Below are 26461 nucleotides of genomic sequence, written 5' to 3' on the forward strand. Positions count from 1 at the left end.
ATGGAGGTGCAGGAGGTAAAGTTATTTAGAATAGATAAGATCAGGAGTGAACTGTAGTTGAGGATTTCTAAGGAAAGCGTGGCATTTCAACAGGGTTTGTGGTTAAAGTGAAGATACGTACAGGTATGTGGTGCTTAACTATGGGGACTATTCTGATAAATGGGTCGGTAGGCAATTTCATCATTGTGCAGACATCACAGAGGGTGTGTATACAAACTTAAATGTTGTAGCCTACTACACATCTAGGCTATATGATATATAGCCCATAGCCCTTATGCTACAAACCTGTACAGTGTGTTACTGTACTGTGTATTGTAGGCAGTTATAACACAGTGGTAAGTTTTGTGTATCTAAACATAGAGAAGATACAGTAAAAACACAGTATTAAAATCTTGTGGGACCACCTTCAAGTATGTCCTGACTGAAACATTGTTATATGGCACATGACTAAGTTTAAGGTTTGTTTTGTTTTTTAAGATAAGATGTAAGGAGGTATCCTGATAGCTGCAGATCAACAGATTGAGGGTTTCAGAGGAAAGTGTTAAAGGAGTTTGGAATGGAAAAGGTCTATCAGGAAAGATAAACCTGAATTTGATGATGATGAGAAAGCTGGATAACAGATTGGAGTGGTTTGCACTGAGTTATGACTATAGACTGGAGGAATGTAGAGATAGTGAAATGGGTGTATGTAGGATATGAGTAAAACAAGCCTGTTTCAAGATTCCGTTTAGATTTAGGTGTAAAGTTGGAGTTCCCCCTTCGAAACTTTACAGTGTGTATTACATGAACTTTCAAAATTATCTCATATTACATAAAAGTAAAATTGGTCTCATATGTGATTTCTCAAGGAAACAAAGGAAGCTGTAAAAGCCATAAAAGCCTGTATTGAAATGTTGCATGGAGTGTGCTCAATAGTTGTGATTTGAATGAATTCTCTTTTCTCCAAGTACTGGTAGACTTCTGATAGATAAAAGCAAAATAGGTTGTTTTTGTTATGTCTTTTATCTTCTTGTTATATTTACCATTCTTTGAAAATAGTTTAAATCTTTTATCAATTCTAAAGCCATGGAATATTTTAACCATGATTCAAGAAAAGATCTTTTAGGTAATAGGAATAGATATAGGTATAGTACATGTCTACATTTTCTTTCATACCATCTAATGCACTGACAAATAGGTATTGAATGGAACCTAAGAGAGTTCTTGGTAGCACTTCGTCCGTTCCTACTTTTTTATTTTTTCTCTCCCTTTTTCCTTATTCTTCCCCTTCCCCACTCTTTTTCCTGCATTTTGCTTCTCATCTTATTGCTTGTGTAGGACACCTGCTAAAATTCACAGCTATTGTTTGTTTCCACCAATAACATTAAAAGCTGGAAAAAATTGCTATCCCACTCATTAAAATAATATGCTTTGTAGTTAACTTTTTAAGATATAAAGGTGGTAGCTCAAATTAAATGAACCGTTTATATTTTTGTTTACATACTGCTGGTTAATTAACATTCAGCCCCTTATCATTATGCAAAAGTTTCCGTTTAACTGCTAAAATAATTGCTTGTTACATTTCATAAATTGCTTATTACAGTTATTTTATCTCAAAGTTCCATTTTATGTCTCAAACTTCCTCCGTATGTGAAAATGCTTTCTATTGACTTGACCTTTAAATTAAATGGTCTATATTTTTGGCAGCAATGACATGTAATAACATATTCTTCTTATTTTTTAAAAATAGATTTGGACTGAGCAACAAATTTGAATCAGAATTCCCTTCTTCATTAACTGGAAAAGTGAGTGTCTCATTTTTGTACTATTTGTATGCCTCAAAATGACAGTTTTCTGAGAAAATTAGAAAAAAGTATGCTTATCAGTCATGTTTTTTGACATTAATATTGCATTGTTATTATTTCTTAAAATTTTTCTTTAGGTAGCTCCTGAAGAATTTAAAGCCAGCATCAACAGAGTTAACAGTTGTCTTAAGAAGAACCTTCCCGTTAACGTACGTTGGCTACTTTGTGGCTGCCTTTGTTGCTGCTGCACGTTAGGTTGCAGTATGTGGCCAGTTATTTGCCTCAGTAAAAGGGTAAGTTGAATTATATATTATAATTTAAATTTAGAAGTGGACAAGCAAGTCTTGCATTTATCTAGTTTTTATTTTTATATTGAATGAATCACCTATCCTGAATATAACATGAATCCAGGAGAGGAGTGAGTCAGTAAAGTTACTATATATCCAAGTGCTGTTATTAAATAGCCATCTAAAAATTATATTTGTAATTTTAGGAGCAAAGAGTAGTATATAGCATTGTCTCTATCTGTACATTGATGGTGGTGTGGTATAGTGATCAAGGATGCTGGCTTCAGCTCTACCTTTTATCTCTATGACCTTAGGCGTATTTCCTAACCTCTTTCAACCCTACTTGACAAAACTGTAAAATATTCACATGTTCATCTACTACTTGAATAGGATTATTGTAAAGGTATAATGGAAATGTTTGGAAAGCTCTTAGCTGAATAGCTCAAAGGAAGTGGTTAATAAGTATTAATTAATAGTATTCTTACTAATAGTAAGATAGTACCCATACAAGAAATAAAATGGTTATGATGGTTGTTTCTAGTTGGTAAGATTATGGGACATTGTTTTCTTCTTTTTATATTTTACAAGTTTTCTGTAGTGAGCACAAAGTGATTCTGTAGTAAAAAAAAATAATTTTAAAGACTCATTATTTTGACTACTTATAATAAAAAATTCTGGCCAGGCACAGTGGCTTATGCCTGCAATTTCAACACTTTGAGAGGCCAAGGCAGGAGGATCGCTTGAGGTCAGAAGTTCAAGGCCAGTCTGGCCAACATGATAAAACCCTGTCTCTACTAAAAATACAAAAAATTAGGTGTGGTGGCAGGTGCCTGTAATCCCAGTTAGTCAGGAGACTGAGGCAGGAGAATCGCTTGAACGTGGGAGGCAGAGGTTGCAGTGAGCTGAGGTTGTGCCGTTGCACTCCAGCCTGGGCAACAATAGTGAAACTCTGTCTCAAAAAACAAACAAATATAATTTTAAGATGTTGGTAGAGATATGACAAATTATTACAGATTGAATGCATTATATTTTTGTTAAATTTTTTAAAAATGGTATTTATATGTATAAAAATGATATTTTTTTATTTTTTAAAAAACATATATTTAAAAAAAATAGAGACAGGGTTTCACTATGTTGCCCAGGCTGGTCTCGAACTTCTGGGCTCGAGCAGTCTGCCCTCCTTGGCGTCTCTAAGTGCTGGAATTATAGGCGTGAGCCACTGCACCCAGCCAAAAATGTTATTTTGTTAAGATGAAAATGAATGAACAGTTTTTTTGTGGCTACGTTTTGATAACCAGTAAGAGTAGGAAGTATGGATAAGCTAATTCTCTTTGTCCCTTGATTTCTGTTACAAAATAGAAGATATATTCCTACTAAAAGTTTTTAAATTGGTACATTCTATTGATAGGAGGGAGTTAATGCCTTTGTAATAGAATGACTTTTGTGATATTTACTTCAATATTTCTAATATTCCTTTTTTCTAAAAATGGTTATTTTTTTCCATCGTTCTCACCAGATTACCTTTACACCACAGAACATTTTTTCGTCTCTGGATCCACAGTTGATTTTGTTGCTCTTGTAGTTTGGATCCCCTCACTCCCTTCTGCTATGTGGGCATTTCCATTGTTTCAGTGCCTGCTATGTCTCACTTGATTGGTAATTGCTATCAGGTAACCCAAAAAATCATAAGAGTTTTAATACTGTAGATACCTTTGAGATCTGACTTTTTTGTTTGTGCTTGGTTTTGTTTTGATACCCTTTTTTTAAACCTTTAAATGAGTAGCATAAGATACTGCAGTGTTTGTACAGTGTATTTAGAAAATAAAGGTAAATGAGTTAAACTTTGCATTCTTATCAACTTGAGATCCTTTTTGAAATGCCTTCATTAAATTCCTTATGTGAGATGTAAGATTGACTTTTTTAAGCTAATTTCATCTGTAGTTTCTGAAAGTACATTTCATTTAGCATTGTAGTGTTCAGTCTAAGGTCTCTCTTTGTATTTTATATGACTAGATGGAATATTTATTTGATACATTTAATTTTATATGGACTACTATCCAGGGAGCATAAACAAACATGACTTGCTTTTTAAAAAAGGCATACATATCTGTGTCTTGGGTGTAAACTGTTATATAACCATGGTAAGAGTGACACTTCATGCGTGTGTGAAGGATATTACAGGCCCTGGAGAAAGAGGTGCTTTGTAAGATGGGGGCAAAATAATTTGGATTTTTTTCCTTTTTTTTTTTTTAATTATACTTTAAGTTCTGGGGTACATGTGCAGAACGTGCAGGTTTGTTATGTAGGTATACATCTGCCATGGTGGTTTTCTGCAGGCATCAGCCCATCATCAACATTAGGTATTTCTCCTAATGCTATCTCTTCCCTACCCCACAACCCCGACAGGCCCTGGTGTGTGATGTTCCCCTCTAGAGCAGGGATTTTTAATGTTTTATTTGCCATAAATCCTTTTGATGGTTTAGGGAAGCCTATGAATACTACCTTAGATGCTTCATATATATATTTAAAAACATTTAATGTATTCTAAATGTATAAGGTAAAATACATGGGATTACAAAGGAAACCGATTATATAAAATATAGTTATCAAAATACTAGAAAACTTCAATGTGATTTATAAATATGTTTATTAATGCATACAAAATAAGATAGCAACAGATCCATGGTAATAATATGATAGGAAGAATCTGTGATTTCTTTAAGTGATGAAGGTACACGTCCTGTTTAGTCTATTGCAGTTAGTTACATACATGCATGACCTAAGGAAATGTAATGCATTTCAGTTAGTGGTTAAAAAGATGTATTTTCATTTCACTCACTTTCACAGACTGCCAGAATTCTGTCTAAGTACTGCATGTTAAGAACCCTCGATTGAGAGGCATGAGATAAAAAATTGCCAGCCTGTGAATTTCTGTTTTCTTACTTGTGATGTGAAATCCTTTTATATGCTTAGAATGGTCTCCGACTCTAAGACATATCAGGACCAAAGGCATACTTGATACGCAGCTCAGTGTTTTTACTTTCTTGATATTATTCACTGATTTGGAAAACTGCAGTTCTGTCTTGCCTTTAAAATCCATCCCCTCACAAGGTCAGGAGATTGAGACCATACTGGCCAACATGGTGAAACCCCATCTCTACTAAAAATATAAAAATTAGCTGGGCATGGTGGCACGTGCCTGTAATCCCAGCTACTTGGGAGGCTGAGGCAGGAGAATCGTTTGAACCACGGAGTTGGAGGTTCCGTCTCAAAAAAAAAAAAAAATCTATCCCCAACTTAGTGCCCTCTTTTTATGATCTGTTATTATTCCCAAGACCTTGTTTTTATTCTGTTCTATTATTATTATTGGTACTATTTTTTTTTTTTTTTGAGACGGGAGTTTTACTCTTGTTGTCCAGGCTGGAGTGCAAGTGGCATGATCTCCACTCATGGCAACCTCCTCCTCCCAGGTTCAAGCAATTCTTCTGCCTCAGCCTCCTGAGTAGCTGGGATTACAGGTGCCTGCAGCCACACCCAGCTAATTTTTTTTTTTGAGACGGAATTTCACTTTTGTTGCCCAGGCTGGAGTGCAATGGCGTGGTCTCAGCTCACCATAACCTATACCTGCCCAGTTCAAGTGATTCTCCTGCCTCAACCTCTGGAGTAGCTGGAATTACAGGCTCCCGACACCACTCCCTGCTAATTTTTGTATTTTTAGTAGAGACAGGGTTTCACCATTTTGGCCAGGCCGATCTCGAGCTCCTGACCTCTGGTGATCTGCCTGCCCTGGCCTCCCAAAGTGCTGGGATTACAGGCGTGAGCCACTGCGCCCAGCCTGTTCTATTATTTTGATTGTTTTTTAGACCTGCCAAATTGCCTTTTTTCTTAACTACCTTTGCCTATTTTTGAAAATTGTTTTTTAATATACAGTAAAATTTTTGTATACAGTTCTGTGATTTTTGATAAATGCATAGAGTTTTGTAACCACCACCAGAATGATGATACATAACAGTTTTCCTTAAAAAACTTATTTGTGCTGTCCCTCTGTAGTTGAACCCTTGTCAACTCTTAAACCCGGCAACCAGTGATCTGTTGTCTATGCCTACAATTTTGTCTTTTCTAGAATATCATATAAGTGGAATAAAATAGTATATATAACTTTTTGAGTCTGGCTTCTTTCATGTAGCTTAGTGCATTTGAGATTTATCTATTTTCTCTTATGTATTAATAGTTTATTTTTTTTTATTGTTGAGTAGTATTCCATTGTATGGATGTATCACAGTTTGTTTATCCATTCATCACTTGAAGACATTGAGTTGTTTCCAGTTTTTGAATAAAGCTTGCCATAAACATTCACATGCATGTTTTTGTGTGAACACAAGTTTTCATTTTTAGGAAGGGGATTGCTGGGTTATATGCTAAGTGAATGTTTAATTTTATAAAAAAATTCCAAACTGTTTTCCAAAGTGGGTGAACCATTTTGCATTCCAGCCAGCAATGCATGAGAGATCCAATTGCTTAGCATCCTTGCAGGACTTGACATGGTTAGTTTTAGAAATTATAGTCATTCTAATAGATATATAGTAGCATCTCATTGTGGTTTTAATTTGCATTACCATCATGAGTAATGATGTTGAGCACCTTTTCATGTGCTTATTTGCCATTTGTACACCTTCGTTAAAGTGCTCATTGAAATATTTTGCCCATTTAAAATAGTTATTTCTTGTTGAGTTTTGAGAGTTCTTCATATAATTCTGAAAATAAATCCCCTAGCAGATATGTGCAAATATATATTTACAGTCTGTAGCTGTCTTTTCATTCTCCAACAATATCTTTGGCAGAACAAAAGTTGTTCCTTTTGACAAATTCATCACTTTTTAAAAAAAAACAGATTGTACTTTTAGTGCTGTATCTAAGAATTTGCCTAAACCAAGGTCATGAAAATTTTCTCCTATGATCTCTTTACTTTGCTTTTAGGTATGTGACCCATTTTAACTCAGGTTTTAATATGGGTGTGAGGTATGGGTCAAAGTTTTTTGGTTTTTTTTTTTTGCATATGACTTCCTAGGTTTTCCAGTACCATTTGTCGAAAAGACTATTCTTTCTCCCTTGAATTGCCATTGTACATTGTTAAAAATCAGTCAACGATACCTGTGTAGGTCTCTTTCCATACTCTATTCTGCCCTGTTGATCTATATGTCTATCTTGATTAAATATCACAATGTCTAGTTTACCGTAGCTTTTTTTTTTTTTTCTGTTTTAATTAAAAAGGAGACAGGGTCTTGCTATGTTCCCCAGGTTGGTCTCGAACTCCTGGGCTCAAGCAATTCTCTCATCTCGGCCTCCCGAAGTGCTGGAATTACAGATATGAGCCACTGCGCCCATTCTACTGTAGCTTTACAGTAAGTCTTGAAATCAGGTAGTTTGAGCCTTTCAAATTTTTTCTTATTTTTCAAGATTGTTTTGGCTATTGTGATTTCTTTACCTTTTTGTATAAATTTTAGAATTAGGTTGTCAAATATCTATAAGAAACACTGGTATTTGATTGGAATTACATTGAATTTACAGATGAATTGGAGAGAATTGACATCTTAACAATATTAAGTCTTCCAAACCAAGAATATGACGTAGTCTCCATGTATTTAGGTCTTTGACTTTTTTTTTTGTTAGAGCTTTGTAGCTTTTTGCGTAGCATATAGATTATGCTCATGTTTTATTAGCTTTATACATAAGTATTTCTTTGGGTTTGTTGCTATTGTAAATGGTAATTGCTTTTTTAATTTTGATTGCCAATTGTTCACTGCTAGTACATAAAATACAGTTGATTTCTGTATATTAACATCATGTCCCTCAACCTTGCCAAACTCGCTTATTGAATTCCAGGAACTTTTTTGTGGATTCCTTGAGATTTTCTACACAGATAACTATGTTGTCAGAAAATAATGACAGTTTTATTCCCAATCTGTGTACTTTTTCTTTTCCTTCCCTTTTTCACGGTGTAGGACTTCTAATAAAATGCTGAATAGGAGTGATGAGAGCAAACTCCTTGCTTTATTCTTGATTTTCTCTGTTTTTCTGTTTTCACTTCCACTGGTTTTTTGTTTTTATTATTTCTTCTTGATTTGGATATAATTTACTCTTGTTTTTTAGTTTCTTAAGGTAGAAGTCATTGATTTGTCATTTCTTTTTTTCTTATATGAGCATTTAATGCTCTTTCCCTCTAAAGCACTATTTTGACTATATCCTACACATTTTTATATAGTATTTTTGTTTTGATTTGTTCAAAGTTTTTGTGATTTTCTGTCCGACTCGTGGATTATCAAGAAGTTTGTTTAACCTCCAAATATTTGGAGATTTACCAGAAACTTTTCTGTTACTGATTTCCAATTTAATTTTATTACTGTTAAAGCATATACTTTGTGTGATTTCAGTTCTTTTAAATGTGTTAAGTTTTATTTTACGGCCTTGAATACAGTGTATTTTGGTAATGGCATGTTCAGAACTTCTATTTATATTTTACTAGCTTTATTGAAGTGCAAGTGACATACAATAAACTGCACGTTTAATGTATATTATTTGATGAGTTTTGTCACATGTATACACTTGTGTGCATCAAGATAGTGAACATATTCATCATTTCCAAAAACTTCCCTGTGCAAGTGCTGATCTGCTTTCTGGCACTATAGATTAGTTTGCATTTTCTAGAGTTTTATCTAGATGAAATCATACAATATGTATTCTTTTTTGTCTTCTTGTTTTATTTTTTATTTATTTAATTTTGAGATAGGGTCTTATTCTGTCACTGAGGCTGGAGTTCAGTGGCGTAATCATGGCTCACTACAGCCTTCCCAGACTTCCCAGGCTTCACTCATCCTCCCACCCCGGCCTCCCAAGTAGCTGGGGCCACAGGTGCACATCACCACGCCTGGCTAATTTTTGTATTTTTGATAGAGACAGGGTTTCGTCTCTCAAACTCCTGAGCTCAAGCAATCCACCTACCTCAGCCTCCCAAAGTGCTGGGATTATAGGCATGAGCCTCCATGCTTGGCCGGCCCCTTTTTGTCTTTTACTTACTGTGATTTTGAGATTCAACTATATTGTTGCATCGGTAGTTCATTCCCTTTTATTGCTGAATAATGTTTATTATATGGATATGCCATATTTGTTTATTTACCTGTTGATAGACATTTTGGTCTATATAAATAAAGCTGCTGTGAATATTCTTGTTCAGGTCTTTTTATGGACAGACACTTTTTTTTTTCCACTTGAGTAAAAATTACTGAGTGGAATGCCGTGGTCATATGTCATGTGTATGTTTAGTTTTCTTTTTTTTTTTTTTTTTTGTGGTGGTGGTGGGACAATCGTGGAAATGCATTTAAGGAACTGAGAAACTGCCAAAAGTGGAGGTACTATTATTTTATGATCTCATGGTATTGTAGGATAGATTCTGTTCTGCTACATCCTTGTCAACATTTAGTATAGTATTTTAAAGAGTTTAGGTATGTGTCCCCTCTATATCTCATGTTGAAATGTAATCCCCAGTGTTGGAGGTGGGGCCTGGTGGAAGGTGATTGGATCATGGGGGCAATACTTCATGGCTTTGTGCTGAGTTCTCTGAGGATCTGGTTTTTTAAAAGAGTGTGGCACCTCCCCCAACCCCCTTGCTCCTGCTCTGCCATATGAAATGTCTGCTGCCTTTCATCTTCCACCATGATTATAAGCTCCCTGAGTCCTCCCCAGAAGCTGAGCAGATGCCAGTGCCATGCTTCTTGTATAGCCTGCAGAACTGTGAGCCAATTAAACCTCTTCATTATAAATTGCCTAGTCTCAGATATTTCTTTATAGCAATGCAAGAACAGCCTAACGAGAGATTTTAGTACCACTCTGTTGATAACTGATAGAACTAGTAGACAGAAAATCCCTGCAAATATCAGCCAACTTAACCGAATTGACATTTATAAAACACTCTAACCAACAATAGGTAAATACACATTCTTTTCAAGTACATACAGATCATTGAGATAGTTCTTATTCAAAGTAATTAAACAAGTCAATAAATTTAAAGGGATTCAAAACATACAAAGTAAGTTATCTGACCACAATAAAAGTAAATTAAAAATCAGTAAATGAAAAATCACTAGAAAATCCCCAAATATTTGAAAGCTAAATAAAATGCTTCTAAATAACTCATTGGTCAAAGAAATCAAAAGGGAAATTTAAAAGCAGAATTAATTAAATGAAGATTAAAACACAAAATGTCAACATTTGTGTGATATTCCTACAGCAGTGTTCAAGGAAGGAAATTTATATCACTGAAAGTCTACACTAGGAAAGAAAGCCTCAAATCCATGACCTCTGTTTTCACCTTAAGAAATTAGAAAAACAAGAGGAAATTAAATCCAAAGTAAGGAGAGGGGGAAAAAAATAATAGTGGTCAGACTGAAACCTATGAAATATAAAACATAAAATCAATAGAAACAATCAGTGAAACCAAAAACTGATCTTTGAGAAGAACAAAAAAATTAATAAATCTCTAGCCAGAGTGGGGAAAAGAGAAAGAAGAGATAAATTAACAATTTTAGGAATGAAACAGGTGACGAGACTAAGAGGTTTTAAAGATAGTAAAAGAATGATTAATGAATACTATAAACTGTGTGCCTATAATTCAGCACCTTAAAGTGGACAAATTCCTTGAAAAAGAGAAACTATAAAGCTTAACCAAGATAAAATAGATGACTTGAAAAGTCCCATATCAATTAAGTAAATTGAATTTGTAATTGAAAAACTTCCAACAAAGAAAATTCCAGGCCCAGATGCCTTTACTGGTATATTCTTACAAAATTTAAGGAAGAAATAATGCCTATTCTACACAAACTCTTCTAGAAAATCAAGAGAAAAGAACTCTTCCCAGCTCACTTTATGAGGCCATCATTACTCTGAGGCCAAAACCAGACAGAGATATTATAAAAGAAAAGACAGAAGAATGTTCCTCATAACATAGATATAAAATTTCTAAAGAGACTTTTAGCCTATCAAGTCCAACAAAAACATGAAAAGAAAAACACACATGGCCAAGTACATTGTCCTTCCCAGGAAGGTAAGTAAGGTTGGTGTAACAACCAAAAATGCAATGCATGTAACTCAACATATTTCTAAACTAAAAAGAAAAACCACACAACAATCTCTAAAGTGGCAGAAAAGGCATTTGACAAAATCCAGCATCTATACTTGATTAACAGTCTCACAACCTAATAGAATAAAACTTCCTCAGCCTGATAAAGGACATCTACAGAAACCGTACAATTAACATGACACTTAATAATGAAAGTCTGAATGCATTTCTTCTAAGATCAAGAATGAACCAAGAGGATGTTCTCACTACTACTAATCAGTGTTATTCTGGAGATTCTAGCCAGGGCAGTAAGGCCAGAAAAAGCAACAAGTATAGTAATAATACTGTCTTGATGGGCAGATGACATGTTTGTCTATGAAGAAAATTCAATAGAATCTTTAAAGAAACTCCTAGAACTAACAGGTGAGTTTAGCAAAGCTGTACCCTATCAACAAAAAATCAAAAATTAAAATGAAAAAATACAATTTTTAAATAGCATAAAAATACTAAGTACTTACAGAGAAAGCTGAAAAAAATATATAAGACACATACACTAAAATCTACAAAATATCACTTAGAAAAAAACTTAAAAGACTTAAGTAAATGGGGGAAAATATTGGTTCATGTGTCAGAAGAGGAAATTTTTTGTTTGTTTGTTTTGAGACGGAGTTTCACTCTTGTTGCCCAAGCTGGACTGGATTGGTACGATCATGGCTCACCACAACTTCTGCCTTCCAGGTTCCAGTGATTCTCCTGCCTTAGCCTCCCTAGTAGCTGAGATTACAGGCATGCGCCACCACACCTGGCTAATTTTATGTTTCTAGTAGAGACAGTGTTTCTCAGTGTTGGTCAGGTTGATCTCGAACTCCCGACCTGAGGTGATCCGTCCGCCTCAGCCTCCCAAAGTGTTTGGATTACAGGCATGAGCCACCGCGTCTAGTGAGGAAATACTTTTAAGTGGCCAATTTCTCCAAACTGATCCATAGATTCAGTGTAATCCAAAGTAAATTCCCAACAGGACTTTTTTTTTGTAGAAATTGACAGGCTGATTCTAAAATTCATATGAAATACAAACAACCTACAAAAGCAAAACAACTCTGAAAAGGGAATACAAAGTTGGAGAACCAAAACTACCCAATTTCAAGACATAATTATAAAGCTACAATACTCAAAGTAGTGTGGTACTCGCATCAAGATAAACAAACAGATAAACAGAAGAGACAGAGCCAAAAAATAGACCCCTTTATGAACTGATTTCCCCCAAAGGTAGAAAGGCAATTCAGTAAAGAAAGAACAGTCTTTTAAAGAGAGATAATTGGTAAAATTAAATACCTATACATTTTTAAAAAATCCTTTATACATTAAACCGTATTTTAATAGAAAGTTTAACTCAAAATGTAAAACCTAAACCTATAGAACTCTAGAAGAAAATATGGGAGAAAAATTCTTGTGACCTGGGCTTAGGAAGAATTACTAGGTATAACATTAACAGCACAATCCCTAAAAGAACACCAGACAAATTGGACTCCATAAAAATTAAAAATTTCTATTTTTGAAAACTATTGGAGGATTTAAAGACTAACTGCTGACTGGGAGAAATCTTTGCAAAGCAGATATTTTTATCCAGAATATATAAAGAATTCTCAAAACTCAATAATAAGAAAACAATTCAAGAAACATTGAGCAAAAATTTAGAACAGACACCTTACCAAAAAAGATATATAAATGAAAAATTAGCATCTTTTCAGATGCTCAACATCACTAATCATTAGGAAAAATGCAGATTAAAACCATAATGATAACATTGCATACTTATTAGAAGGACTGAAATTAAAAAGACTATGTTAGTCTGTTCTTCCATTGCTATAAGGAAATACCTGAGACTGTATAATTTATAATGAAGAGGTTTAATTGGCTCACGGTTCTGCAGGCTGTACAAGAAACATGGCACTGGCATCTGCTCAGCTTCTGGGTAGGACTCAGAGAGCTTATAATCACAGTGGAAGATGAAAGGGAGCAGGCATCTCATATGGCAGAGCAGGAGCAAGGGGGTTGGGGGAGGTGCCACACTCTTTTAAAAAAACATCTTCAGAGAACTTAGCACAAAGCCATGAAGTATTTGCCCCCATGATCCAATCACCTTCCACCAGGCCCCACCTCCAACACTGGGGATTACATTTCAACATGAGATATAGAGGGGACACATACCTAAACTCTTTAAAAGGCTATACTCAGTGTTGACAAGGATGTAGCAGAACAGAATCTATCCTACAGTAGTGTGAGATCATAAAATAATAGTACTTCCACTTTTGGCAGTTTCTCAGTTCCTTAAATGCATTTCCATGGATTGACTGTAATTGTGGGTTTGTGTATTTATTCATGCAGCTTATGCTGTATGTATTTTGGTATTCTATAATTAGGTATATAAATTTTCAGGATTTTTGTGATTGACCTCTTTATCATTATAAAATTGACCTGTATTTTTCTCTGAAATTTGCTTTGTCTAATATTCATAGTCATTCCATTTCTTTTGATTGATGTTAGCATGGTATATCTTTTTCCATCCTTACACTTTTTTAGCTCATTTGTACCTTTTATTTAAAGTTTGTTTCTTATAGGCAGTGTTGGGTCTTACTTTTTTATTCAGTCTGACAATCTCTACCTTTTAATCAGGGATTTTGACCCATTTACGTTTCTTGTGATCATCATTATGGCTAGGTTCATCTTTCATTTTGCTGTTTTTTCCATCAGATTTTTAATTTACATTTTTTTCTCATTTTTTGCCTTATTTTCGCTTTTCTTTTTTCTTTTCCTTTCCTTTCTTTTCCTTTTCCTTTTTCTTTTTCTTTTCTTTTCCTTTTCTTTTCTTTTCTTTCCTTTTCTTTTCTGTTTCGTTTTGTTTCGTTTCATTTTGTTTCTTTTTTCTTTTCTTTCTTTTTTGAAACAGAGTCTTACTCTGTCTACCAGGGTGGAATGCAGTGGCTCAGTCTCAGCTCACTGTAACTTCCACCTCCTGGATTCGGGAGATTCTTTTGCCTCAGCCTCTTGCGTAGCTGGAACTACAAGTATGCGCTACCATGTCTGGCTAATTTTTGTGTTTTTAGCAGAGACGGAGTTATGCCACGTTGGTCAGGCTGGTCTCGAACTCCTGGCTTCAAGTGATGCATTTGCCCCGTTCTCCCGAAGTGCTGGGATTACAGGCGGGAGCCACCACACCCGGCCTCATTTTTTGCCTTCTTATTTATTTATTTATTTATTTATTTATTTATGTATGTATGTATGTATTTATTTTAGACAGAGTCTCACTCTGTCACCCAGGCTGGAGTGAAGTGACTCAATTTTGACTCACTGCAACCTCTGCCTCCCGGGTTCAAGTGATTCTCCTGCCTCAGCCCCCTGAGTAGCTGGGATTATAGGCATGCGCCACCACACCTGGCTAATTTTTGTATTTTTTTTTTTAGTAGAGATGGGATTTCACTCCTGACCTCGTGATCCACCCGCCTCAGCCTCCCAAAGTGCTGGGATTACAGGTGTGAGCCACCATGACCGGCCTGCCTTCTTATTTTTGAAAATAATAATTAGTAAGGTAACATTCATGTAACATAGCCATTTAAAAGTGAGCAATTCAGTGATGGTTAGTATATTCACAGTATTGTGCAACTCCCACCTCTATCTAGTTTCAAAACATTTTCATCACTCCACAAAGGAATCACACCCTTACCCATCAAGCAGTTTCTCCCCATTATTCCTTCCCTGTAGCCCCAGGCAACCACCAATCTGTTCTATCTCTATGGATTTATTGATTCTGGATATTTCATATAAATGGATCATACAATATATGACCTTTTGTGTCTAGCTTCTTTCACTTAGCATAATTTTTTGCAAGTTTGTCTACATTGTAGCATGTATCAGTACTTCATTTTTATGGGTTAATATTCCATTGTATGTATATCTCACAATTTGTTTATTTATTCATCCATTGATGGGCATTTAAGCTGTTTCCATTAGCAGTTGTTGCTGTTAACATGGATGTGCATGTATTTGAGTACTTATTTTCAGTTCTTTTGTGTATATACCTAGAAATATGGTAATTCTGGTTTTCACTTCTTGAGGATCCAGAATAGTGTCCTCGTGAAGTAAGACCCTCCTGGGTACTCTGAATTATAGCATCTTCTAGTCTTGCTGGTGGAAAGAGGCACTATGCTAGAATTTTTATTTTTTATTTTTTATTTTTTGTAGAGATGGGGTCTTACCATGTTGCCCAGGCTGGTCTCGAACTCCTAGGCTCAAGCAATCTTCCCACCTCAGCCTCCCAAAGTGCTGAGATTATAGGCATGAGCCACCATGCCTTGCCTTACACAGGATCTTATCTGCCTCTAATAATTTCTTTACTTGCTCAGTACTCACCTTGATATTCAGTAAGGACTATCTGCAGATCCTAGAGTTCGTTCTCTGTTCAGCACTCTCCTCTGGTACTGTGCTTTGTGACTTCTAGCTGCCCCAGTCTTCCTATTCTTTCACTTCTGTCTTTTTAACTTAGGGAGTCCCTAGGCTTTGCCTGGTTTCTCCATCCATTCATTGTGGCCTAGAAGCTCTAAGTCAGTGAGTTTGGGAAATTGTAGGGCTTGTCCAAATTGTTTCTGTTTTCTCAGGGATGACTGTCTTTCATTTTCCATGTCCTGAAAACTATTTCAGATGTTTTGTCTTTTTTTGATTGTTTCAGATTAGAAGGTAAATCTGGTGTCCATTGCTACATCTTGGCTGAAAATGGAAGTCTAAATATCCTCTTTTTATAGAGATGCTCTCGACATATAAGTACCCTGTTAGGTGCCAGGGATAGTATAAGTCTCTACTAAGTCTGGGCACGGTAGCTCATGCCAGCAATCAGCACTTTGGGAGGCTGAGGTGGGTGGATCATGAGGTCCGGAGTTCGAGACCAGTCTGGCAAACATGGTGAAACCCTGTCTCTACTAAAAATACAAAAACTAGCCAGGTGTGGTGATGTGTGCTTATAATCCCAGCTACTCAGGAGGCTGAGGCAGGAGAATCTCTTGAACCCGGGACACAGAGATTGTGGTGAGCTGAGATCATGCCACTGCACTCCAGCATGGGTGACAGAGTGAGACTCCATCTCAATAAATAAATAAATTAAATAAATAAATAAATAAATAAAATTCTCCTCAAAGAGCATATAGTCTATTTGGAGAGTCTATTTACAGGGTAAGCTTGTAGGCACTTTTCTTGTTTTTCATGAAGTAGCTCTGATAGCAGAAGACAATAAAAATGTATCCTTAGGGTCTGGAAATATGAAATAGCCACCAGCAGTCACAAAATATATTTGAAATCTCATATATTAAACAATTTGAATTTTACATTCTATTACCTGGTATATATTTGTTTTAATAGGCTATTTAAAATGACTTAACATTGAGTAAACTGATAATCTCTAGGAAGATAAGCATATTCATCCTATGAAATTGCTAGATTTGGCTACCATTTCTTTATGCTGCCAGTGTGCTATTCTCTGGATTTCGTTTGTTAATTCAGTGAATATTCCTGAAGCAGCACTGTGGGCTTGGTACTGTTTCAGATGCCTAGGTTAAATGGTTTCTCTTGTGGATTTAAACGATAGACAAAAGCAGGAAAATAAATTCAAGGTTTCAAAGAGTAATCAATGCTTAGAAGTCAGTAAAACAGGAAACTTTGATCTTTTAGTAGGTTTCTTTGTAAGAGCCTGAGAAACTTACAAGTGAATAAAATGCTTCAGCTTTATTAAATAGGTTTTATGACATTTTCTTTGCAAAGCTTATTTTTGTTATACTTTGCTTCTTGGCTGTACCAGAATTATAGTATTATAGCTTAGAAAATTCATATTCAAGTAAATGGATATCACATATTGTATGTGCCTTCAGTCTGCTCACTTTTTGAAGAAATGTTTCATAATTTTACTATATACTGTGCCGTAGTATGTTTTTGTTTTGGTTTGTCTTCCATCCTAAGCAACTGTTAGTTTCAGTCTTCAGTCTTCTAAGATTTTGCACATATATTTTCTATCGCAACTTTAATGACTTTATAGACTTTGTTTATATATGCTTTCAGCCTTCCTCCTGTCTGAATAAAGAACCCTAAGTTTTAGACTGTTTATACACCAACTTCTTAACCTTGTTAGTTGTCTTATCTCCTTTATAAAAATGCTTTACTCTTTTAGATACGCTAACCAGAATTATGCCACTTTCTAAAAGTGGTCTCTATATGGATTTGTTAAAAATATTGCATATTTTCGTTTCCTTTGTGCTTTTATTTATATTTAAAATTATATTAGGAAATCATTCATTTAGGAATAGGGAAATGGCCTGTAACATGTGGTGGCTAGAACTTACATTTTGATGCTAGAACTAGCTGCTTTGGACTGTGACACTTATCAATCCACTCACTCTAAACCCTTCCTTGTAGTGTTGTTTTAAGAATTACAGCAAGTGGGCCGAGCCCTGTGACTCACTCCTGTAATCCCAGCACTTTTGGGAGGCCGAGGCAAGTGGATTGCGTGAGGCTAGGCGTTCAAGACCAGCCTGGCCAACATGGTGAAACCCTGTGTCTACTAAAAATACAAAAATTAGCTGGGCATGGTGGTGCGTGCTTGTAATCCCAGCTACTCAGGAGGCTGAGACAGCAGAATCGCTTGAACCCAGGAGGCGGAGGTTGCAGTGAGCCGAGATGGCACCGCTGTACTCCAGCCTGAGGCAACATAGTGAGACTGTGTCACACACACACACACACACACACACACACACACACACACACACAAAGGTAAGTACATGTAGGCTACTTAATATAGTATTTTGCCTATAGCAGGTGCTTAGTTCAATGTAGTTGCTGTTATTATCATTTTAGTATTATTATTCCCAGTGTTTGTCTTCTTAACTACTGTATCCTCAGTGCTCTCACAGTGCCTAGCATCTACTTGGTGATCAATAAATATTTGTTGAATGAATGTATTCATCTGGCCTTTAAAATCCTGGCATTAGCAAGATCATAATGTTTCATAAGATATGGTACTTACTAATCAGAAGAAGATTCCCTGATAAATAGAAGCATCTTGCCTTTTAGAATAAGTAATAGGAGTTCCTACTGCTGTAGGAGCAGTGTGATACAGTATAAAGGATAGTAAACCAATGTTTGAAGTTGGGTGACCTTGAGAGAGTCACTTAAAGCCTCTCTCAGCGCTAGGTTTTTTTTTTCCCCTTTCCTTTTAATCTGAGCAAAGGACAGGCCAGCTAATTTCTCAGATACTTTCCAGTTCCAAAAATCTGTAGTCCTCTTGAAAATTGAGCTTTGTAGGTCTATAAACTATTTCTATAACCATGCTTTAAAAAGAAGCCAGGAGTGGTGCATGCATCTATAATCCCAGCTACACAAGAGGCTGAGGCAGGAGAATTGCTTTAACCCAGGAGGCGGAGGTAGAGGTTGCAGTGAGCCAAGGTTGTGCCACTGCACTCCAGCCTAGGCGACAGAGTGAGACTTCATCTCAAAAAAAAAAAAAAAATTCTCAATGTTGATTTTTATTTTAAACCTTAAGAATTAGCATTTTAGGCCAGGTGTGGTGGCTCACGCCTATAATCCCAGCACTTTGGGAGACTGAGGCAGACTTTGATTACCTGAGGTCAGGAGTTTGAGACTAGCCTGGCCAATGTGGTGAAACCCCACCTCTACTCAAAATACAAAATTAGCCGGGCATAGTGGTACATGCCCGTAGTCCCAGCTACTTGGGAGGCTGAGGCAGGAGAATCACTTGAACCTGGGAGGCAGAGATTGCAGTGAGCTAAGATCGTGCCATTGTACTCCAGCCTGGGCAACAAGAGCAAAACTTTGTCTCAAAAAAAAAAAAAAAAAAAAAAGAATTAGCATTTTAGTAAATATAAACATATATGTGTATATATATTTTATGTAGATTTATAAATTTATTTTATGTATTTTATATTTTTTTATATATATATATATTTTTCTTTTGAGATAGGGGCTGTCTTGCCCAGAGTGGAGTGCAGTGGCATGATCATGGCTCACTGCAGCCTGGATCTCCTGGGCTCAAGTGATCCTCCCACCTCACCCTTCCAAGTAGCCGGGACTACAGGCACACACTACCATGCCTGGCCAATTTAAAACAAAACATTTTTGTAGAAATGAGGTCTCTCTGTGTTACCCCAGCTGGTCTTTAACTCCTGGGTTCAAGCAGTCTTCCAGCCTCGGCCTCCCAAAGTGCTGGGATTACAGGCATGAGCCACCGCACCTGACCATCATTGTAATAAATATTTTAATACAGATTTCTTAGGTTTTTACTTTTCTGAATTTTTTAAAAGATAATTGCTATTTAGTTTTTGAAATGTTGGCTAAGATGCCTATATTTCTCTCATGTCAAGTATTTTGTATGCATACAAATAAATGGTAATACAGTTCACTATGTTTTTTTTAGTTGAGATTCTAGTTATGTTTCTTTTGAGTATCTTTACTCTCAAGTTCAAGTTTAGTTATCCAATAATTGTGACTTACTCTGGCTAGGGGTATAGTAGTGTTGAGAATCTAAATGGGAGAAGTGAATAGTAAAGTTTTGTTTTAAGTTAGAATGCAACTTTGTAAGACTTAAAGAAATTCAAAGGAAAGTGAACCTGGGGGAATCATAAGCAGAAAGCTAAGAATATTGGTATATGGGAGGAATATAAAATATCCTTACTCAGTCATACCGATGTATTAAAAGTTATCCAAAACTTTCAGAACTGATTTACTCTGTGTTTGGGATTGACCATTTATAGTCAGTAACTCTGAGTCATAAAATGAGAAAGGAATTGAACATTTGGATGAAGAATCAGATAAAGAAAAATACCTCTAACATACATCATATTACAGATATTGAAACAAGGCAGAACAAATTCAAAACTATATTGAAATTCTAGTGAAGTGGGAATCCCGAAGAATTTCTAGTGAACAAGGAATGATGGATGAAATATAGTCTTATAACTGCTATTATTATTGATTGAAGATGTGGAAAATCAAAGACTTTTTTTAGAATGCTATCCAATTTGCCTTATTTTGGTAAATATAACAAATATTCATGTGGTCAATAATGGTCTTAATCTTCATTACCCTATATTTCTTGACTTTCATATGATTTTATTACAGAGGTTTTTCAGGAACCTGATCTTTCTTGTGCAGGGGATATTTATACTGTTCTAATGTACAGATAGACTTAGCAATGTAAAATACAACTTAGAGAAATTTCTGTCGAGTAAATTTAGAGAAACAAACTTGAGTTATGGTTTGTATTAAATCAGAAACATCTTATTTTTACATTTAATAAAAACTTTCACATCGTATTTGATGTTTGACTTTTTTTTTTTCTTTGAGACGGAGTCTTGCTCTGTCACCAGGCTGGAGTGCAGGGGCGCGATGTTGGCTCCTGCAGTCTCCACCTCCCCGGTTCTAAGTGATTGCCCTGCCTCAGCCTCCGAAGTAGCTGGGGCTACAGGTGTGCACCCACCATGCCCGGCTAATTTTTTGTGTTTTAGTAGAGACTGGGTTTCACCACGTTGGCCAGGATGGTCTTAATCTCCTGATCTCATGATCCGCCTGCCTCAGCCTCCCAAAGTGCTGCGATTACAGGTGTGAGCCACTGTGCCCAGTCGATGTTTGACTTTTACACCTACTTAAATGTAATTTAAGATAGAAACACTTAGTTTATAATACCAGTTATTCCAAATCGCTAAATTCCTGATGTTTAACTTGAAAGATTTTGCTATAAAATGGAAAATGTATGTTGATATGCAATGAAATAATAGACCACAAGGAAAAAATGAAGAGAAAGATAATTATTGTATACTGGCTATTAGCAAGGCACATTATATACATTCTCTTTTAATTTAATCTTCATAACACCCTGTGTGGAAAATATGGTAATATCAGTAAATTATTGAGTCCTTACTTACTATTTACCAGGGATGGAGTTTATCAGTTTATGTGTACTGTATTCTTACAAAATTATAAAAGCAGATATTCAGATTATTTTAAGGATGAGAAAACTGAAGCTTAGAAGTCAAGTAACCTATTTGAGATCCCCAGTTTATAAAGTTAAGCCAAACTAGAATTCCAATCATTGGGCTCGAAATCTCATGCTTTTCCCACTATTTTAAAGAACTACAAAAATCAAGCTGTTTTTTATTAAAATTTGACGTTATACCTAGTAGCAGAGAGATAGGTTTTAGAGCTTTGGAAGGAATTTAAAAGATTTCATGAGTTAGGAAATTCAGGCCTATGGGCTGAATTAGGTTATAATTTACCTTATTTGTCCAATTGATTGATAAATGGTAACACTATCCAAGCATTATTATATCAACTTTTGCAGTACTTTAGTTTTTCAGCGGATTTATCTTTGTATTTTTTCCTAATATTTAAATAAGTTTGTATTTCTTGAAGACACAGACAGTAAAGGAAAGAAGCTATAAAGCAGGTAAAGTGGGTATAGGAGAAAAAATGTACATTTTAAGTAGATTTTATACAAAGTTATAGTTGGACAACCAAGAGTTGATATATTGCTTTTGCTTCTGTTTTGCTTTTATAAAAACAAATGAAAATCAACATCTTGTCTTTGAAAAGTTATTTATTAGGTTCCTACTCCCTAGCAAATAAGTTTACATGACTTCTGGTAAAGTTATTTTTCTTCTAGTGTTAGATCCTTTCTTGAAATTTGTGTATTTACTTTTAGAGAGATTGGGAATGACATGTAATGAGTTAATGCAGTGAAGGTGGGACGGGAACTCTGAATGAAAGAACTGGGTTTTCTGTATCTAGCCCTAGGCATTTAATTTGTGGTTTCTTGCCCCTTCTTCACTATCTTCTCTATTATAAGATACAGAATAATGAAATAGGTTTGACCTTTTTGAAATCTTATTTCAGTCCCTTTACAAAAGGGATCCTACGGAAAAGATTTCTCATAACTAGAGGAATACATTTACTACCGTTCCATTTTAAAGCATGCTTTGGCTTTGAAACTTAAACGAATTCTTACGTAAATTACTGCCATTATTATGAACACCAGTGAAAATTTGTTTTTAATTAAAATTAAACTGTGTTACTAAGTTTTCATCATAAAAATGATACTCATAAAAGTGTAAACTTTGAGCCTTAAAAATGCAGAGGTAGCACTATAAAGATATGCTAGAATCTTTAGAAAATGTGTTTTGTCAACAGCTGGCTGACATTCATTTCTCTGTAAATATTTAGAACATAGTATTGGTGTCGTGGTTTATACAAAGATTTGCACCTATCTTCTTCTGTGACCTCAGTTTTTAATATGAGATACTGTATTTTTCAATTCTAGGGTGTCCATTTGCTGTTTTTTTAAAATAGATTCCAGTTCTTTTGAAATTCTTCATTTTTTTTCATCCAGCTTTCTACTTTCTTTTCTTGAACACATTAATCATAGTTTTAGAGTAACTTGATTATTCAAGGCCAATAGCCTTGTTAGCGGCTTAGATAACTTGCATGTCATGGATATGTTGTTTGTCTGAGGATAATATTTGTAAAAAAGTTCTGACTTATAAAAATTTTTCTTTACAAAGTCAGGAATGGGCTTGAAATTAAGAACAAAATATAATTGAAGTGAAACCATTAAGATTTTAAAAATAAGGGAAGAAGGGTGGATTCAGTGAAGTGACTGCATTAGTCAAGAAGAGAAAGGCATAAAAGTAGACAAGAAAGAGAAGTAAACAGATTAAAATGATACTTAAAAGACAAAAACTCAGAATTTGGTGTACTAGGAAATAAAAAAGGTGAAGGGCAGAGGAGGAGGTATATAAAGAATTATTATCTCTATTTTCCAACTTTGTTTAGTAGGTGTGTACTAGGGCCATTCCTTTATTCGTCTCAGGATAATATCTGTAAAATATCCATAACATATCTGTAAAAAAAGAAAAGTTCTTGATAAAAATTCTATTTTTTTTTTTTTTTTTTTTTTTTTCTGTTTTTTTTTTGAGACAGAGTCTTATTCTGTCACCCAGACTGGAGTGCAGTGACACACTCTCAGCTCACTGCAGCCTCCACCTGCCGGGTTCAAGCAATTTTCCTACCTCAGTCTCCCAAGTAGCTTGGGCTACAGGTGCACACCACCACACCTGGCTAATTTTTGTATTTTTAGTAGAGATGAGGTTTCACCATGTTGGCCAGGCTGGTCTCAAACTCCTGAACTCAAGGGATCCATCCATCCACCTCCGCCTCCCAAAGTGTTGTGATTACAGGTGTGAGCCAAGGTGCTTGGCCTACAAAAATTGTTTTTTTGTGATAGTATTATAATAGTTCTGTAGCATGATGAAAAGAAAAGGAAATTGAAGGACATTTAATCCTGGTTTCAAATCTGAGCTCTACCATTTCCCAGTACAGATTTACATTTCTTCACCTCTGTAAGCTTTAGTTTTTATATGTAAAAAGAAAGTAGTCCAATCTGCCATATAGGCTTGTTGTGCAGATTAAATAAGGTAATAAAAGCAAGACACTTAACACCGAGTCAGACCCAAAGTGAGGATCCACAAATGCTGGTTCCTTATCTCTTCTTGTTTCTCCAGTTGTCTGTTATCATCCATCAGCAGGTGATTTTCTTTTACTCCTTTCTTCTTGCCTTTAAAATAATTCCTTTTTTTTTTTTTTTTTTAGACAGGGTCTTACTCTGTTGCCCAGGGTGGAGTGCAGTCACACGCTCACTGCTACCTTAACCTCCCAGGCTCAAGTGATCCTCCCACCTCAGCTTCCCAAGTAGCTAGGACCACATGTGTGCACCATCACACCTGGCTGATTTTTGTAGAGATGCGTTTTCACCATGTTGCTCAGGCTGGTCTTGAACTCCCAGGCTCAAGTGATCTGCCCTTCTCAGCATCCCAAAGTGCTAGGATTACAGGCATGAGCTATTGCGCCCGGCCTTTACCCCTTTTCTACCTGTTGGCCCTAAGTGTCTCATGTGTCCATGTGAAGAGACCACCAAACAGGCTTTGTGTGAGCAACAAGGCTGTTTATTTCACCTGGGTGCAGGCGGGCTGAGTCCGAAAAGTGAGTCAGCTGGGTGATGGGATTATCATTAGTTCTTACAGGTTTTGGGATAGGCAGTGGAGTTAGGATCAATGTTTTGGGGGCAGGGGGTGGATCTCACAAAGTACATTCTCAAGGGTGGGTAGAATTACAAAGAACCTTCTTAAGGGTGGGGGAGATTACAAAGTAATCTCAGTTAAGGTGGGGCAGAAACAAATCACAATGGAGGAATGTCATAGTTAAGGCTATTTTCACTTCTTTTGTGGATCTGCAGTTGCTTCAGGCCATCTGGATGTATACATGCAGGTCACAGGGGATATGATGGCTTAGCTTGGTCTCAGAAGCCTGACATTCTTGTCATCTTATATTGATAAGAAAAATAGCATATAATAGTGTTGAAGTGTTGGGGCAGCAAAAATTTGCAGCAGGTGGGGAGATGGTATGGAGAGAGAATGGGCAGTGTTTCTCAGGGCTGCTTTGAGCGGGATTAGGGGCGGCCTGGGAACCTAGAGTGGGAGAGATTAAGTTGAAGGAAGATTTTGTGGTAAGGGGTGATATTGTGGGGTTGTTAGAAGAAACAGTTGTCATATAGAATGATTGGTGATTGCCTGGATACTGTTTTGTATGAATTGAGAAACTAAACAGAAGATACAAGGTTCGAATAAAAGAAGGAGAAAACAGGTATTAAAGGACTAAGAATTGGGAGGACCCAGGACGTCCAATTAGAGAGTGCCTAAGGGGGTTCAACATAATTACTTGCTTGGTTGGTGAGTGTTTGGGCTCTATCCTTGAGTTTTTTTATGTTGTCATATACCAGGCCAGATTGATTTAGATAAAAACAACACTCTTCATTTAAAAATATACAGAGTCCCCTTTTTTTTAAGCAGTGAGTAAGTTGGGCCCTCGGTGATCTTGGAGGAAAGAGAAATGCAAAGCCAGCAATTGTTTGTTAAAGAAGGATTAGAAATGGCTAGGAGAGAGTGAGTGAGATTGATAGTGTGGTGGAGATAGCTGAGGAGAGGTAGTGGGTGGCATAAGAAGGGAACGAGAATAAGAGTAAGTATAAAAGTAAAGAATAGGACTTCATCAGGGTAAAAGTATTGGAGTGTGTCCTGTTAGCAAAGATAATGTATCCACTGCAAGAGGGAGTCAAGAGTGGCGAATTAGGGATAGATTTTCACGATGGAAAGGCAATGAGAGGTTTTAAGAGACAGGCTAGCGGCTTGTAACCTATATGGAAGAGGTTATGAAATGACGACAGAATAGAATGGATGGGCCTGTGAGGCTGGAAGGAGATATTTTCCTTGATCCAAGAATTTGCCTTGTGTGGGAAGAGATTGATAGGTGGAAGTTTCGGTGGCAGAGTAGGTGGGAGTGATTGATGAGAAGGAGAAAAACTGGCCAAGAGGGACAGAAGTTGGAACACTAGCTACTTTTTTAGCTACCTTATCAGCATAAGTGTTGCCCTGAGCGATGGGATCTGACACCTTTTGATGGCCTTTTCAGGAATGACTCCAGCTTCCTTTGGAAGTGGCCTTGAGAAGAGTTTTTGTTAAAGAGGCATTAATGATGGAGGACCCTTGCATAGTGAGGAAACCTCTTTCAGCCCATATAACAGCATGGTGGTGCAGGATATGGAAGGCACATTTAGAGTCAGTGTAAATATTGACCTGTAGTCCTTTTGCAAGAGTGAGGGCTTGAGTTAAGGCAATGAGTTCGGCTTGCTGAGAGGTAGTGGAGCAGGGCAGAGCGGTAGCCTCAATGATAGATGTGAAAGATATAGCATAGCCTGCGTTTGCTGGTGAGTGGCGATTAGGCCTGGTGGAACTGCCATCGATAAACCAAGTGTGATCAGGATGAGGAACAGGAAAGAAGGAAATGTAGGGAAAAAAAATGGAGTGAACGTCAGGTGGATCAGAGAGATACAGTCATGGGGGTCAGGTGTGGTATCCAGAATAATGTGGGAGGCCGGATTGAAGTCCGGATCAGGAACAATGGTAATTGTGGGAGACTCAGCAAAGAGTGAATATAGCTGAAGAAGCTGGAGCAGAAAGTCTGTGTGTCAAGTGTTAGGAAGAAAATAGATTTTGTAAGTTATGAGAACTGTAGAGAGTGAGTTGAGTATAGTTTGTGATTTTTAGGGCCTCTAAAAGTATTAGGGTGGTGGCAGCCTCTGCACGGAGACATGATGGCCAGCCTAAAACAGTAAGGTCAAG

General features: G+C 36.4%; 1 protein-coding gene across 2 annotated transcripts in view; it reads left to right on the forward strand.

Annotated features, from left to right (window-relative positions):
• Positions 1 to 26461, forward strand: part of CHIC2 (cysteine-rich hydrophobic domain 2) — a 53560-nt gene that overhangs the window by 13635 nt on the left and 13464 nt on the right. The window contains exons 2-3 of one of the 2 annotated variants that reach the window (XM_011966504.1): positions 1730 to 1784; positions 1922 to 2077. In XM_011966504.1, coding sequence (XP_011821894.1) covers positions 1730 to 1784; positions 1922 to 2077 — 211 coding nt within the window. The remainder of the gene's footprint in view (positions 1 to 1729; positions 1785 to 1921; positions 2078 to 26461) is intronic. The other variant, XM_011966505.1, reaches the window with a different exon arrangement.

The sequence above is a fragment of the Mandrillus leucophaeus genome, unplaced genomic scaffold (assembly GCF_000951045.1).
Source record: "Mandrillus leucophaeus isolate KB7577 unplaced genomic scaffold, Mleu.le_1.0 Scaffold762, whole genome shotgun sequence".
Lineage (NCBI taxonomy): Eukaryota > Metazoa > Chordata > Mammalia > Primates > Cercopithecidae > Mandrillus > Mandrillus leucophaeus.